Below are 13,616 nucleotides of genomic sequence, written 5' to 3' on the forward strand. Positions count from 1 at the left end.
ATTGACAAAGAATATGTAGAAATTGATCATGCAGCTGGCTTTATGTATTTGTAAACTATCTATGTTTTATTCATTAAAATGTCAAAGAGACAGAGATTCAAATGCTGAAATGACCCTTCTTTTTATTTAAAGTTGACTCTTTTTATTTTTAAAGTTCACTTGATTATTTTTAAAGTTGACTCTTTTTGTATAAAGTTGACTATTCATTCACAGTTGACTCTTTTTATTTTAAGTTGACTTGATTATTTTTAAAGTTGACTCTTTTTATATAAAGTTGACTTCATTCTTTTTAAAGTTGGCTCTTTTTATTTAAAGTTGACTTCATTCTTTTTATATATGATATTGTTGATTGTACCCTTTCCTTTAAATGAACCACTTTAAGATATCGATGTGTACGTTTCAGCTTGCACTTCCTCCTAGAAGAAGGGGGAAGAAGTGCTCAGTTTAGGAGAAGCAGTCAGCTTTTCCCTGGGGGAGGGGAGCGAGCAGTGCGAGGAACCATTTGAGGGGTATGTGTGCTCACGTATCTCATCGTTCATGAGGCAGTCTCCACCGTGTCAAAGGCACTCATTCACTTTGGCAGTTCTGACTACTCCTCCATGTACTAGAGACTGATTTTTTTAGAACTTGAGCTGACACGTAGCCTGTTTAATATGAGCAGGTTCAAAAAGCTACCACTAAGTTTTTGACTTCAAGCAGTAATCAATAGTAAGCCCTCAGATCATGCCTCCTGTGTGCCTTGTTTCTTCCCTAAATAAGCCTGTTTCATAATTTTCAGATCTGTAACAATATAGTATACATTAAGAAGCCATTAACATACAAAATCCTTTGATTAATATAAGTATTATAGTGTTTTAACCAGCGACCAGTGACCTCTTGTAGACGTTCGCTTAGTGTAGATCATATACACTCTCTGGCCACTTTATTAGGAACATCTGCACACCTGCTCATTGATGCAATTATCCAATCGGCCAATCATATGGCAGCACATCAAACATCAGAATGTGGAAAAATGTGATCTCAGTGACTTTGAGATTTTCATGCACAACAATCGACAGAGTTGACATAGAATAGTGTGAGGGGAAAGTTCTGCGGGTGGCAGTTCTGTGGGCAGAAATACGATCAAAGAAGAACAGCCATGACTGGTTTGAACTGACAGGAAGGCTACAGTAACTCAAAAAACCACCTTTTACAACCATAGTGTGCAGAAAAGCATCTCAGAATGAGATGACATTAAACCTTGAGGCAGATGGACTACAACAGCAGAAGACTACATTGGGTTTCACTTCCATCAGCAAAGAACAGGGATCTGAGGGTACAGGTTTGCCTAAACTGGGCAGTTGAAGATTGGAAAAAAACATCGCCTGGTCTTTTTCAAATTTTCAACGGTCCAGTTTCAGTGAGGTTAGCTCTCCCCACTTCACTCAGATAAAAGCTTCTGACCACACACTGTTAGATTATATCAGGTGAATGAAGCAGAACACAGAATACAGCCTTTTGTGTTGTCTTAACTGTTGTCCATATAGCAGGTGTACTACAATAGGCTACTTTCTTCATTTTCTTTCGCTTTTATTCTTAGGCCTGTCTCTCTGATTCTTCTCGTGCTTCTTCAGATTCATAGCATACACAGGTCTGTGAAGGTGAATTTTAACCACTACTAATCACTCCTAGTCAAGATTTAACTTCATAATATTTGTATTTTTATCACTTTGATGGGTTAAGAATAGGGAGGATACAGAAATGTCACATTTTTACTGCAGAATTTCCATTTCATAGATTAAACATCCACTGCCTTCACTTACTTTTTTCCTTTCCCTTTTTTTTTGTCATTTCATTACATACAACTCTGGTTAACAGTTTACAGGTAGAAAACAATCCACCAATAATAACCACACATAAGATGAAGCATGTTAGATTTAAGAAGCAATTAGTTCTTCTGGGTTTTAACTCTCTTTGTTGAAATTTCTTTCCTTCCCTCCTCTTAAGGAAGCAGATTCATAGTCATGTATTCAGTGGCAGAATGCTGAGTCAACATGAGGCACCATGTTTTTTTATTTATTTATTTATTTTTTATTAATGCCATATACAAGAAAAATACAATGAAAAATATTCATTATAATGTAAGGAGGAAAAAAAGACATAGTAACAGGTGCCAGAATACAATACAATAAAACAAATAAAACAAAGAGGAACATAAAATAAAGAGGAAAGGAGTCTCACTTATGTAATAATATCATATTTGCTTACAATGTTATAAGCTCTAATCGCCTTTTTTTGTGTAAAGCTTTAGAATAATGCTTGAAATCGTTTTTAAAGTAAAAAAAAATGGTTTGGAGTCAGACCATTTCACTCTGTGAATGTGAAACTCACCAAAATGAACAATTGTGTAAGAACATGTGGCACCACGTTGCTCGCTGGGCCCCGCAGCAGGCACGCGCGCATACATTTCAGTGACGTCAAGTGGGTGTGGTCAGGAGGGAAGACCGCGCCTTCGCTGGGCGACCAATCAGAGCGGAGACCGGCTGCTCGTGAAGCCAGCTGGCGGCTGATCTACAGACACATATATATATAACCTCCTCTCAGGAGCTGATGCAACCGTGAAGCCCTGTTAAAGAGCAGCGTGGGGAAGCATCTTACACTGCCAGCAATCCAGACACACATTATCATTCAAACTAGCTTATTGGTAAGCAAAATACTATTTGTAGAAATCAGCTTTTTTTTTTTTTTAACTATAGGCTTATAGATCATAAATCAGGAAATACTACATATGAATGAATTGCTTCCGATTCAGTCTGGGCTGAATTGCTTGAAATGATGTGATATATTATTAACATGATTGCTGTTTCTTGATTTGCCTGCCTGTCTTATTTCAGCTTACTCTTTACTGGTTATTTTTACTGCTCATGTTTGCTAATATCCGCCGCTACGAACAGCAGCCCGCTGTATTAGCGACACTGTAAGCGTTAGCTTAGCCTTAACTGCATGCCGCAGTCGTGTGTTTTAATCCTCCTGCTGAGCTGAGAGTCGTCCTTTCCTCTTTCCACAAGACAGCACGCACTCAGCTCACTGAAACATCAGTCAAAACTATATATGTATGTGTATATGTGTGTGTGTGTATATATATATATATATATATATATATATATATAAGATGAGAAACGTACTCATACGTACAGTTTTACGGAGATTTACACACACACACACACACACACACACATATATATATATATATATATATATATAAGATGAGAAACGTACTCATACGTACAGTTTTACGGAGATTTACACACACACACACACACACACACACACACACACACACACACACATATATATATATATATATATATATATATATATATATATATATCTGTGGCTGTGTCCTATTTTGACATGCATGCCTGATTGCTACACTCTGTCTCTCTCTCTCTCTCTCTCTCTCTCTCTCTGTCTCTCACTCTCTCACTCTGTCTCTCTCTCTGTCTCTCACTCTCTCTGTGTGCCTGTGCTTTCAGGAACAGAAGCAATAAACAAAAACAGCTCATGGAGTATTGATTGCTGTAGAATTAAATAGCGTGTGGGTGTAACCTAGAGTGAGTGGAATGAGGATGAAGATGACACCCTGTTATGTTGTAAATGGACTTAAAAATGCAGTAGTTATAATCATGTTACATGATTATTACATGATTATATTTGGCTGTTTGCATTATTTAAGTCATAGCCCTCTGCCAAAATGTAATTTGTCTCTGCAGGTGTTTTCTCTGCAGGAAATTAATGTATATAATTTCCATAATCGTGCAGAATTAGTTTCCACATGCATGCTTCTATTTTCTCTATTTAGATGAAGGGTGGTTTTCATTCTAGGGTTTGAGTATTGGTGATCACTTTTTTTTTTTTTTTTTTTTTTACAAGCTCTTAAATTGCTCCTAAAGATTGTAATTACTAAGGTCAATGAGACAGAAAACACAATGCAACACAAACTCATAATTTTTTTTTTTTTAATTAATGAATAATAGGTTATACTTATGTGTTGGAATTATAAGGTTTCTGTAACATCTGTCGCTAAGCAAATATTTAAGTCATTGCCACATCACACGTGACAAGAGTCGAACACTTGGCGTCATGTGCATTGCCTCACACGCACATCCTTCTTGCGTGCTGATTGGTCACTTGCGAAGGCAGGGCAGTATAAATACTCAGCCAGCCCACCACTCAGCCCTCAACTGCCAAACTGCTAGAGATAAGGTTTCACCATAGGATATCTGTCATATCGAGTTCTCTCTGTTTGACTTTATATCTGCAGTTTATTAATTTTGTTTATACAACCTGCTGAAAAATTCAGCTTGGTCTGATCAGATACCAGCTGCCAAAACTCAGGCTGAGCTGGTTTTGTAACTGTGACAACTTATAATTCCTGGTACAAAGGAAACCACTACTAAAAAAATAGCTTGGCATTATAGTCAAGCTATTTTAAAGAAAATCTCAAACATTTATTGTCAAGTTTATTCAAGTTATAAGGAAGCTAGAAAAATAACCAGCTGGTAAAGATGGTCTAGCAGCTTGTGCTTTGGCAGTTGGACAAACAACTGAAATTTTTTAGCAGGACTTTCCTTGAATTTTAGCAAAGTAATTTGGCAGTAACCACTTATTTTTTAACAATAATTTATTCATAGGTAACTGAAGATGCCAGTGGTCCGTGCCTTGACTAAGGTGGCTAAGAAAGCCCTTCTGGCCCCTGGTTGTGGCTGTCAGGTTTCAGCAGTGGCTGTGCGCCATGTCAGCTTCTCCCCCCGACAAGTGAGCAATGCATCAGATGCCAGCTTTCACTCTGTGTCCTTTTCTGAAACAGATCATCCAAAGGTCCTTATCACAGGTATGATTAACATCCACAATATTTGCCATTGCCTGATTTCATGGCTGATGATCAAACACGTTGTTTGGAAATCAGTTTCTCTTCAGGAATTGCACAACTGGTGCCCTTTACAACTTTCAGTGTTATTTGAGTGTTCTGCTTTTTCATTTCCTTGCAGGTGGCCTTGGGCAACTAGGTGTTGGGCTTGCCAAATTGTTGAGGTAAGGATGGATATGCATGCTGGCTTTGTCAGTAACAGGTGTATAATTCTCCTGATCAATATATAACATTCTTCTCAGTTTTGGGTTCTCTGGAAAAGTTAACCTGAAGTTTGATTTTGATTAACAGGAAGAGGTATGGAAAGAACAATGTGATCCTTTCAGATATCAGGAAACCTCCCACCCATGTCTTTCACAGTGGTGAGTGCTGTCGGTGGTTTCTTTCTCTCATGTAACCGTAGTATCCTAGTTTCTCAAAGCTCGGAGAGCAGGTCTTTCACCGCCTTTCTATGGTTACCAGTACAAACAAAGCAGCCTTTGTAGCAGTTCTTGTTAGTAGGACTGTCCATATCTTTGAAAATACTGAAAATATATTTTAATAACAATTATACACCTGTACTACAGGTATGTATGTTTATAGCTGTATTTAAGTACTGCATAAGGCCTACCATTCAAACTCGTGCCTCTGTTCTTCTGAGAGTTGTGTGTATGGTCAGAAAGGCAATTTGGATAATTTGCTACACTGGCTTCTGCATTATTAAAAGTTGTGTGATTGCTCAGCATAAAACAAGAAGACATGAGTTCTGATTATGGAAGTGGTATATTTTTTGACCTCTATACAGGCCCCTTTATCTACTCTGACATTTTGGACTATAAGAACTTGCGAGAGATTGTTGTCAACAACCGGATCACCTGGTTGGTGCATTACAGTGCTCTTCTCAGCGCTGTTGGGGAAGCTAACGTGGCCCTGGCCCGGGCTGTCAACATAACTGGTATGACTGCATGAACGGAACTTCACTTAATCATTTATATCATTCAGTATAATCAGTGTTAATGTGTCTTGCTAAGTGGCATGTGCAGTTAACCGTTGTCTATGTTCTCAGGTCTTCACAACATCCTGGACATTGCTGCAGAGCATGGGCTTCGACTGTTTGTTCCCAGCACGATTGGTGCCTTCGGCCCAACTTCTCCCCGTAACCCGACTCCTGATCTTTGTGTGCAACGACCTCGTACCATTTATGGTGTCTCCAAGGTCCATGCTGAGCTAATGGGCGAGGTAAGGCACATGTGGTCTATATTCACCTGGTCGCCATCACTCAGAATATTGCTTACAGTCAACCTTAATTTCTTCTCAACCATTCCTTCTTTCATCCATAGTACTACCATCACCGGTATGGTCTTGACTTCCGCTGTCTCCGGTACCCTGGTATCATCTCTGCAGATTCCCAGCCTGGTGGTGGTACGACAGGTACTGTAGCCTCAGTCGCAACTAGAAGTGTTACAATCTGATGATTTGGATCAATGTGTCCATTTAAAAAGGCAACAATTGAAATTAATCAATGCAACAATAATAAATCAATCATTATCAAAAAAGACAAATAACTATTGTGTAAAAAAGAATTCATATTTTTAAACTGATGTGTAAATACTTTATTAGGCTAATTTACAAGGTCCTCTACGAAATAACCTTAGGCCTACTCTGAACAAAGTTCGCCACATGTTCACTGGAGGCCACTAGATTGAATCATATTGTATTGTATCAAAGCAGATTCAGTGGTATCATTAAATATTGAATTGTTGCCTCATGAATCAGAATTGAAATCATATCACATGGAGTTCTGAAGTTTACACCGCCAGTTAATTCTGCACTATATGTGTGCTTTAGGCTCATGCTTATGGCTCATGTGATGTGTGTCTCACACAGTGCTATTCAAGTATTTTTAGCTGTGTTGATAAAATATCAGCCCAAGCATTTAGCCTATACTTCACACTACATATGCATCCTCATATTTGCAGAGTACCATTATCAGTGATGGGAATTCCATTGTGCAACTGGTAGAGAATGTATGGTGGCATAAAATTTTAAATCATCCTAAGTCTTAGTCTGTCTTTGTTCTTCAGATTATGCTGTGCAGATATTCCATGATGCTGTCAAAACTGGCAAGTTTGAGTGCAATTTGAAGCCGGACACGCGACTTCCTATGATGTACATTGACGACTGTTTGCGGGCTACGCTCGAGATCATGGAAGCCCCAGCTGAGACGCTGTCCATGCGCACTTACAACATCAACGCCATGAGCTTCACTCCTGATGAACTGGTGCAGGAGGTCCAGAAACAGCTGCCTGACCTGCAAGTCACATACAAAATTGACCCTGTACGGCAGGCAATAGGTAAGAGTCAAGCTGGCCAACATACCCCTACTTTACACAGTATTTCATTCAAGTGTGAAGCTTGAGTTGAGTTCTTACCATTATTAAGTTCTTTGTCGTCTGAGGGATCAAGATATATTAATGTTCTTGATGTGTGATTTCCTCGTATAGCTGACAGTTGGCCCATGAACTTTGATGACTCTAATGCGCGCAATGACTGGAGCTGGAAGCATGACTACGACCTGCCGGAGTTGGTTCAGACGATGCTCAACTTCATTGGTTCAGAGTCCCAATTTGCCCAAGCCAACTGAATCAAGTCTAAGAAATAGGAGCTTGTATATACATATTCTAAAGACTGACAGCCATGGAGAACAGAGATCCCTGGTCTGTAAATAATTACTTGCTCTCTGTCTCTTCTGTGCCTGGATTATATGGAGGAAAACATATACAGAGATGTACATAAGAGATATATCGCTCATATTAATGGCGACTGTCAATTCTTGAGTGCCCAGAACATGTACTTCCCCCCAAATATCTTTTTATTTACATTTTATTATTTTGAAGTGATGTAATAGTAAAAATGAAAAAAATTAGACATTGGTTAGCTTTGGGCTCTACTATCACGGAAGCTAAGAAGCTTGATTTCCTTTAATTAGTAAAGGAAATATTAAAGCCAATGGCGGATGTTCAGTGGTGGGGCTAAGGGCTGGCTTAGAGTGTAAATTGCTACCCAAGGTTACCCCAGTTATAGAGCAAAAAGTTGTTGCACTGCTTAAACGATTTACCTCGATTTAATGACAAAAACCTGCTATTAGGAAAGTTACCAATCATTAACAACAGTTTGGTGGGTCTGAAGACAACAGTGTGTTAGGCTACTTTTAACTGAGAAATGTCTACTATGAGTTAAATAAGAAAGCAGGAAACTTTAACTTATGACCAACCGAACAAATAATGTCCTGCAAGCTAATCGTTAACCATGCAGTAAAGAATACAAATGGATAAATCAACACAAGACATTGTCAGATGTCGCAAATTTTTATAGCGAACAACACCAAAATCGCTAGCTAGGCAAAATCTAGCTAAGTGTATTTTATTAGATAACATTATTAGCAAATAGAGGGTGCTTTAAACTTTTTAATGGAAACATTATCATATTAATAACACTGCCCTTTCTGATAAGTAATGGATTTATGGACTACATCAGTAATATCAACTTGTTGTAATATCAACATGTTAATCTGCTTCGTGAAATGAAAAGCAAACAAGTGTTAGCAATGATGAATACTAGAAAATGTTAGCTTAACTATCTGATAACAGATTACCACCAAAAGAAGTTACTTACTTAAAAAAATACAAATAAGTTAATTACTGTATATTGTTTAATTAATTTTCAATAGGTTTCCCATCACAATAAAATCGCTATGTCTAGCCTGTTCAGTGTACATGTAAAAGTTATGGCTACATGCCTAAGAATATAAATGTACTGCATTTGCATTTGGCAGATGCCCTTATCCAGAGCGACATACAGAAATGAAAGGACATTACACTTATCTCTTTTTATACAACTGAGCAGTTGAGGGTTAAGGGCCTTGCTCAAGGGCCCTGCAGAGGCAGATTGGCAGTGCTGGGGTTTGAACGCACACTCTTACCATCAATAGTCCCAAGACTTAACCACTGAGCTACCGTTAGAATGCTCTGTGTGTGTGTGTGTGTGTGTGTGTGTGTGTGTGTGTGATTGTATGCATGTATGCATGCTCATGCATGCGTGTATACGTGTGTGTATGTATGTAAAATGGAAGCAGGGGCCAGCATAAGTAATAGTAGAATTTTCTTTTTTTTCCTTTCCTCCACCTCTTGTGCACTATTTATCTATTTATTTAGCTTTTCTTTCCTTACAAGCAAATGAGCTTCTTTTTTTTTTGATCTCTTGCTCCAATAGCTACTTAATGTGTTTGTATTTTTTTTTTAAATGATATGGACACTGTTTTCCATATAAACACTTATCTTTTATGTTTTCTATATGAGCTTGCCATGTCAATCATACCTTTTTGTATTTAAAATGTTAGGGCAGCCTCTTTACTTAGCAACACATTTTGTGATCATAAAATGTCTGTGATCAAATCATTTTTCCTCAGTTATGCTGGAATGAGTTGGTTATGTCTTGACTCGTCATATTTGCAAATTTCAGCAACTGCTTTGAATTTCTTGATGAGTGACAGTCTCCTGAGTTGCTGCTAGATTATTTTTCAAGAGATATTTCAAGAACAATAAAGCTTCAGTTCGAAATCTCAATACTACTGATGAGAAACGGGTGCTAGAGCTTTGGTGTTAACGTTCACAAACCATACACTGATTGCAACAACAGCAATAATAAAGACATTTTATGACTCAATGTCTGTTTGCCCCTTTTTTTTTTTTTTATATCTGTTGTCTTCATTAAACTAAATTAATTCTCTTCATTAAACTAAATTCTATAATTTAGTTTAATAGTAGGTGTTATTTTAAGAAGCATACTAATAAACTTGATAAAATTTCATTTTGAGCCTGAATTCATGCATTAACTTTGTGCATAAAGATGTTGGACAGGTTTTGCATAAATCTGTTAATGAAATAAAAAGCTAACATTTGCATAAGGTTTAGGCAGGCGAAAGCAGCATATGCTCGTTTTAGGCTCGAACAGGATATGTGTATATAGGTGTAATGTTATTGTTGCCAAGATCAAGGACTAATTGTGTGATTGTGCTTTCATTTGCACTACGTCTGTTCAAATGACTGCTAGGTTACATAATATTCTTATCTACAGTATATAGATTTAAACCCTTTTTCCCAATCATGATATCCAGGATTAACACAGGCTCCCAGATTACACTCCTGTTGTGGTTCCTAAGTGTGCTACAAACCTGCCACCTGAGAAAAGTCTCTTGTATTGTCTTACACAGCAGGGTGCATGTTTTATGTACAAGACATTGCTGGTCCCAATAAAGTACAGAATGTTTCAAACAGCAACATCATTTGTGTTGAGTTGCAACTGATGACTTCTGTTTTCTGAGTTACTGGAAAAGTGAGAACGCAGTAGTTATTCCCTGCACGCCAGACAGTCAGGCCACTTGGCACAGCACCCAGAGAACGTCTGCAGCATGTGTAATGTGAGCAAGATAAGGCAGGCAAATAGTCTTAAATAATCTCGTCCAAGTGCAGTGCAACACATGACTGTGATAAATAAAGGCAAATAGTCTTGTTTGTGTCGAGTGTTACGTGATGGCGGCACTGTGATCGAGACTAATTTAGCCAAGACGTGTTCAAAATGCTGAACATGACTTTTTTTTCCCAAGAAAAAGTGCACATTAAAATATATTAACAGTAATAATATTAACTTATTGCTGTCATATTGTAATATTTATCATGTCTCTGTTCTATATAACAATAAGCTTTAACCGTTTAACAGTATTTAAAAGTTCTAATTTTTGGAGACATAATCAGATGTCGTCAGAACATTTCAAGTGCTATAGTTATTAACAGCTTTTTTACATTAAAAATTCCTCAATACAATATTGTCCATGGTGCATATTATTTGAACAGAAACACTCTAGTTAGATGTGTAAACAGGCAGAAATGTTTTTTTCCCTTTTCTGTTACATAATGTTACACATGTTCTGTAATAAGCATGTTTTACAGCATTATATTTTGAACATGAAGTTTCATTCTTTTCATTTCTAAGCTTTTTAATTATCATTTTTTTTAAATACAAGTATTATGTGTGGAAGATTGCTCTCTCCTTGACCTCAGAGTGAATTCAGAGCTCAGTCATTAGAAACTAATGTGTCTATTTTTAAATCATGCCAGACAGCATGTTTCATATACTCTATTAAATTCTGTAACAGTGTAAAACCAGTTTGATCAATCAACATATGTGAAAGTGATAAACACTCACATCAGGCACTCATGTTTCTTTAGATGACTTTCTGTGCATGTTTTTTTTTTTTTTTTTTTTACTTTTGTTATGCCAAATCATGATTGAAATAACTACCCTTCTAGTAGCCATGCTGATTTTCATAGATCTGCTTTGTAGAGTCAGAAAAGTCTTCTCCTTGTCTGGGACAAGGACAGGAGTAATGGATGGATGACTGGAATTAAACCTAAAATACCAAGCTATTATATTTCCCAAGTGCTTCCTGGTTTAGTATGAAGTGTTACGCAAGATGCACACACCCTCTGTTCAGCCAGTAGGAGAGGTAGAGACTACAGTAGGCCTATTACACAGAAGCTGGGCATGCAGTGAGCTAACTGGCTCAGTCCCATGATTAGTCTGAGTGGGAAATGCCAAAACACTCTGTGGTGCAGCTGATTTTTTACATGGTGTCCTGTTGCTATGGGAACCCTATGTAACCATCCTCCACCATCATATAAAGATGTTCTTTTAGATGACTTTATGTTCAGTACACAAGCTTAATTTCAGCATGTGGTCATTTTCCTATTAAGTATAGTCAAGATGTTTAGGTTGTACATAATCCATAGAACGCTTGCTTTAGACATTTAAGAGGCATGCTAAAATATGTGATTGCAAAACCTCTCCTTAACATTTGCAAAGACAGCACACAGAATCAGTTTACCGGAATTGCTCCAAATGCTGACTGCTGATGGTGACCTTTTGGTGAACTTTTAGTCATATTCTTCAGAGTCAGTGGAGAGTGGGTGTGACAGTAGGTTGCAGTGAGCCATCAAAAATCCATTTTTTCTTTCTTGTTTGTCTTTCTCAGCACACACACACACACACACACACACATTGTGTCACAGCTGATTAACTTTTTAACCTTCAGCTGACCAAGTGTTTTTGCTGGGATTGGGGGGAAATCAAATTAAATACAGAAAAAAAAACTAATTTTCATATGTAATGTTTTGAGGTATGAAGATGTTATAATGCTTGTTTGATGAAAATGTATCCGTATAAAAGGAACATTACTATATACTCAACTTCTATCATCATATAACATTTGAATACACATATTAGTTTGTGACTGTTTGTTGCAGCGCTCAGCAATTCTATTTTAAATTTGATTGGTCTTAAATAAACCTTTTGCTCTTTACTGATTATTTAAGATTTTCTCGACACAAGGCAAATAAATCTTATCATTACACATTTCTCTCTCAAGCCTACTATAATGGGTATAGGACTCAAGGTTACAGCTAAAATATATTTGTAGTACCAGATATACATACAAAACTTGGCACTCCATCCTTTCTGGCTTTTTTTAAAGGAAGGGATACACGAACAAAGAACGATTAGTGAATTATACACAAGTACACATCTTAAGACAGAAATGTAGAATAACATTAAAATTCACTATTGTGTTTTTGTGAAATACACATTGCAGTCTCCAGTGGGATTCATAAATTCTGTTCTTATTGTGTCTGGCCCTCTACACATACCAAATTAAATCATAAAAAATTATTTTAGATGTTTAAAATCAGATATAAAGAGCAGAATAACTAAATTACCCTCCGATTCTTTATTATTTTTCAAAATCATAACATGTAAGGCATTAAAATGTGTCCAAACATATTAAAACTAAAATAAACAAAAATAGTATATGTCAGTTTTACTGTGTTATTTAATTCAACATAAACTCTGTTATTCCCCACTGCAAAATAAAGGAACATTCCTCAGTTAATGTAATTCATGATTCATAGGAAGTTACATTATCTCTCAAGGACAATAGTTCAAGCTGAAAAAGTTCATGTCTTTGCTATATATGATTTGATATAGACTATATGACCAAAAGTTTTTGGACACCTGACCATCACAACCATATGCACTTATTGAACGTCCCAATTCAGATTTAATCCTCCTTTGCTGTTATAATAAGCTCCACTATTCTGGGAAGGTTAACCACTAGATGTTGGAGCATGGCTGTGGGGATTTGTGCTCATTCAGCTACAAGTCCATTAGTGAGATCAGACACTGATGTTGGTGAGGAGGTCTGGGGTTCAATCAGTGTTCCAGTTCATCCTGAAGGTGTTCAGTGAGGTTGAGGTCAGGGCTCTGTGCAGGCCACTCGAGTTCTTCCACATCAACTTTGGCAAACCAAGTCTTCATGTCCTCACTAGGGCACTGTTATGCTGGATTTGGGCTCCTTAGTTCCAGTGAAGGGAAACAGTAATGCTACAGCATACGAAGACATTTTAGACAATTGTGTTTTCAACTTTGTGGCAACAGTTTGGGGAAGAACCACGAAAGGGGTGTGATTGTTAGGTGTCCACAGACGTTTGGCCATATAGTGTACATACTGTAACAACCATTACAACCACCAAGTTATTATATTTATTATTATATTTATTATTATATAGTTTAATCCAAACCTCAGTAACTCAAAAACACACAGGCCTCTATATCGACT

At 37.3% G+C, this 13,616-nt stretch overlaps 1 protein-coding gene across 2 annotated transcripts; it reads left to right on the forward strand.

Moving 5' to 3' along the window:
- The first annotated feature begins 2,530 nt into the window (after window positions 1-2,530).
- On the forward strand, window positions 2,531-9,613 carry tdh (L-threonine dehydrogenase). Of its 2 annotated transcripts, none has more exons than XM_026944691.3 (9): window positions 2,531-2,683; window positions 4,674-4,873; window positions 5,031-5,073; window positions 5,201-5,271; window positions 5,694-5,843; window positions 5,955-6,127; window positions 6,229-6,319; window positions 6,973-7,242; window positions 7,393-9,613. In XM_026944691.3, exons 2-9 carry the CDS (start codon window positions 4,684-4,686, stop codon window positions 7,530-7,532), a joined length of 1,128 nt encoding a protein of 375 aa, XP_026800492.1. In that variant the 5' UTR covers window positions 2,531-2,683; window positions 4,674-4,683; the 3' UTR covers window positions 7,533-9,613. The 2 variants fall into 2 exon arrangements, with proteins under 2 accessions (XP_026800492.1, XP_053098277.1); XM_053242302.1 differs by lacking the exon at window positions 2,531-2,683 and adding an exon at window positions 4,085-4,245.
- The last annotated feature ends 4,003 nt before the right edge of the window (window positions 9,614-13,616 follow it).

This window comes from Pangasianodon hypophthalmus, chromosome 19, assembly GCF_027358585.1.
Source record: "Pangasianodon hypophthalmus isolate fPanHyp1 chromosome 19, fPanHyp1.pri, whole genome shotgun sequence".
NCBI lineage: Eukaryota > Metazoa > Chordata > Actinopteri > Siluriformes > Pangasiidae > Pangasianodon > Pangasianodon hypophthalmus.

Bases quoted from the DNA above. Each gene is read 5' to 3' on its own strand.
- tdh (XM_026944691.3), top strand. From the start codon at position 4,684: ATGCCAGTGGTCCGTGCCTTGACTAAGGTGGCTAAGAAAGCCCTTCTG. The intron at 5,272-5,693 runs GTGAGTGCTGTC...ACCTCTATACAG, and splicing joins CACCCATGTCTTTCACAGTG to GCCCCTTTATCTACTCTGAC. The intron at 7,243-7,392 runs GTAAGAGTCAAG...TTCCTCGTATAG, and splicing joins CCCTGTACGGCAGGCAATAG to CTGACAGTTGGCCCATGAAC.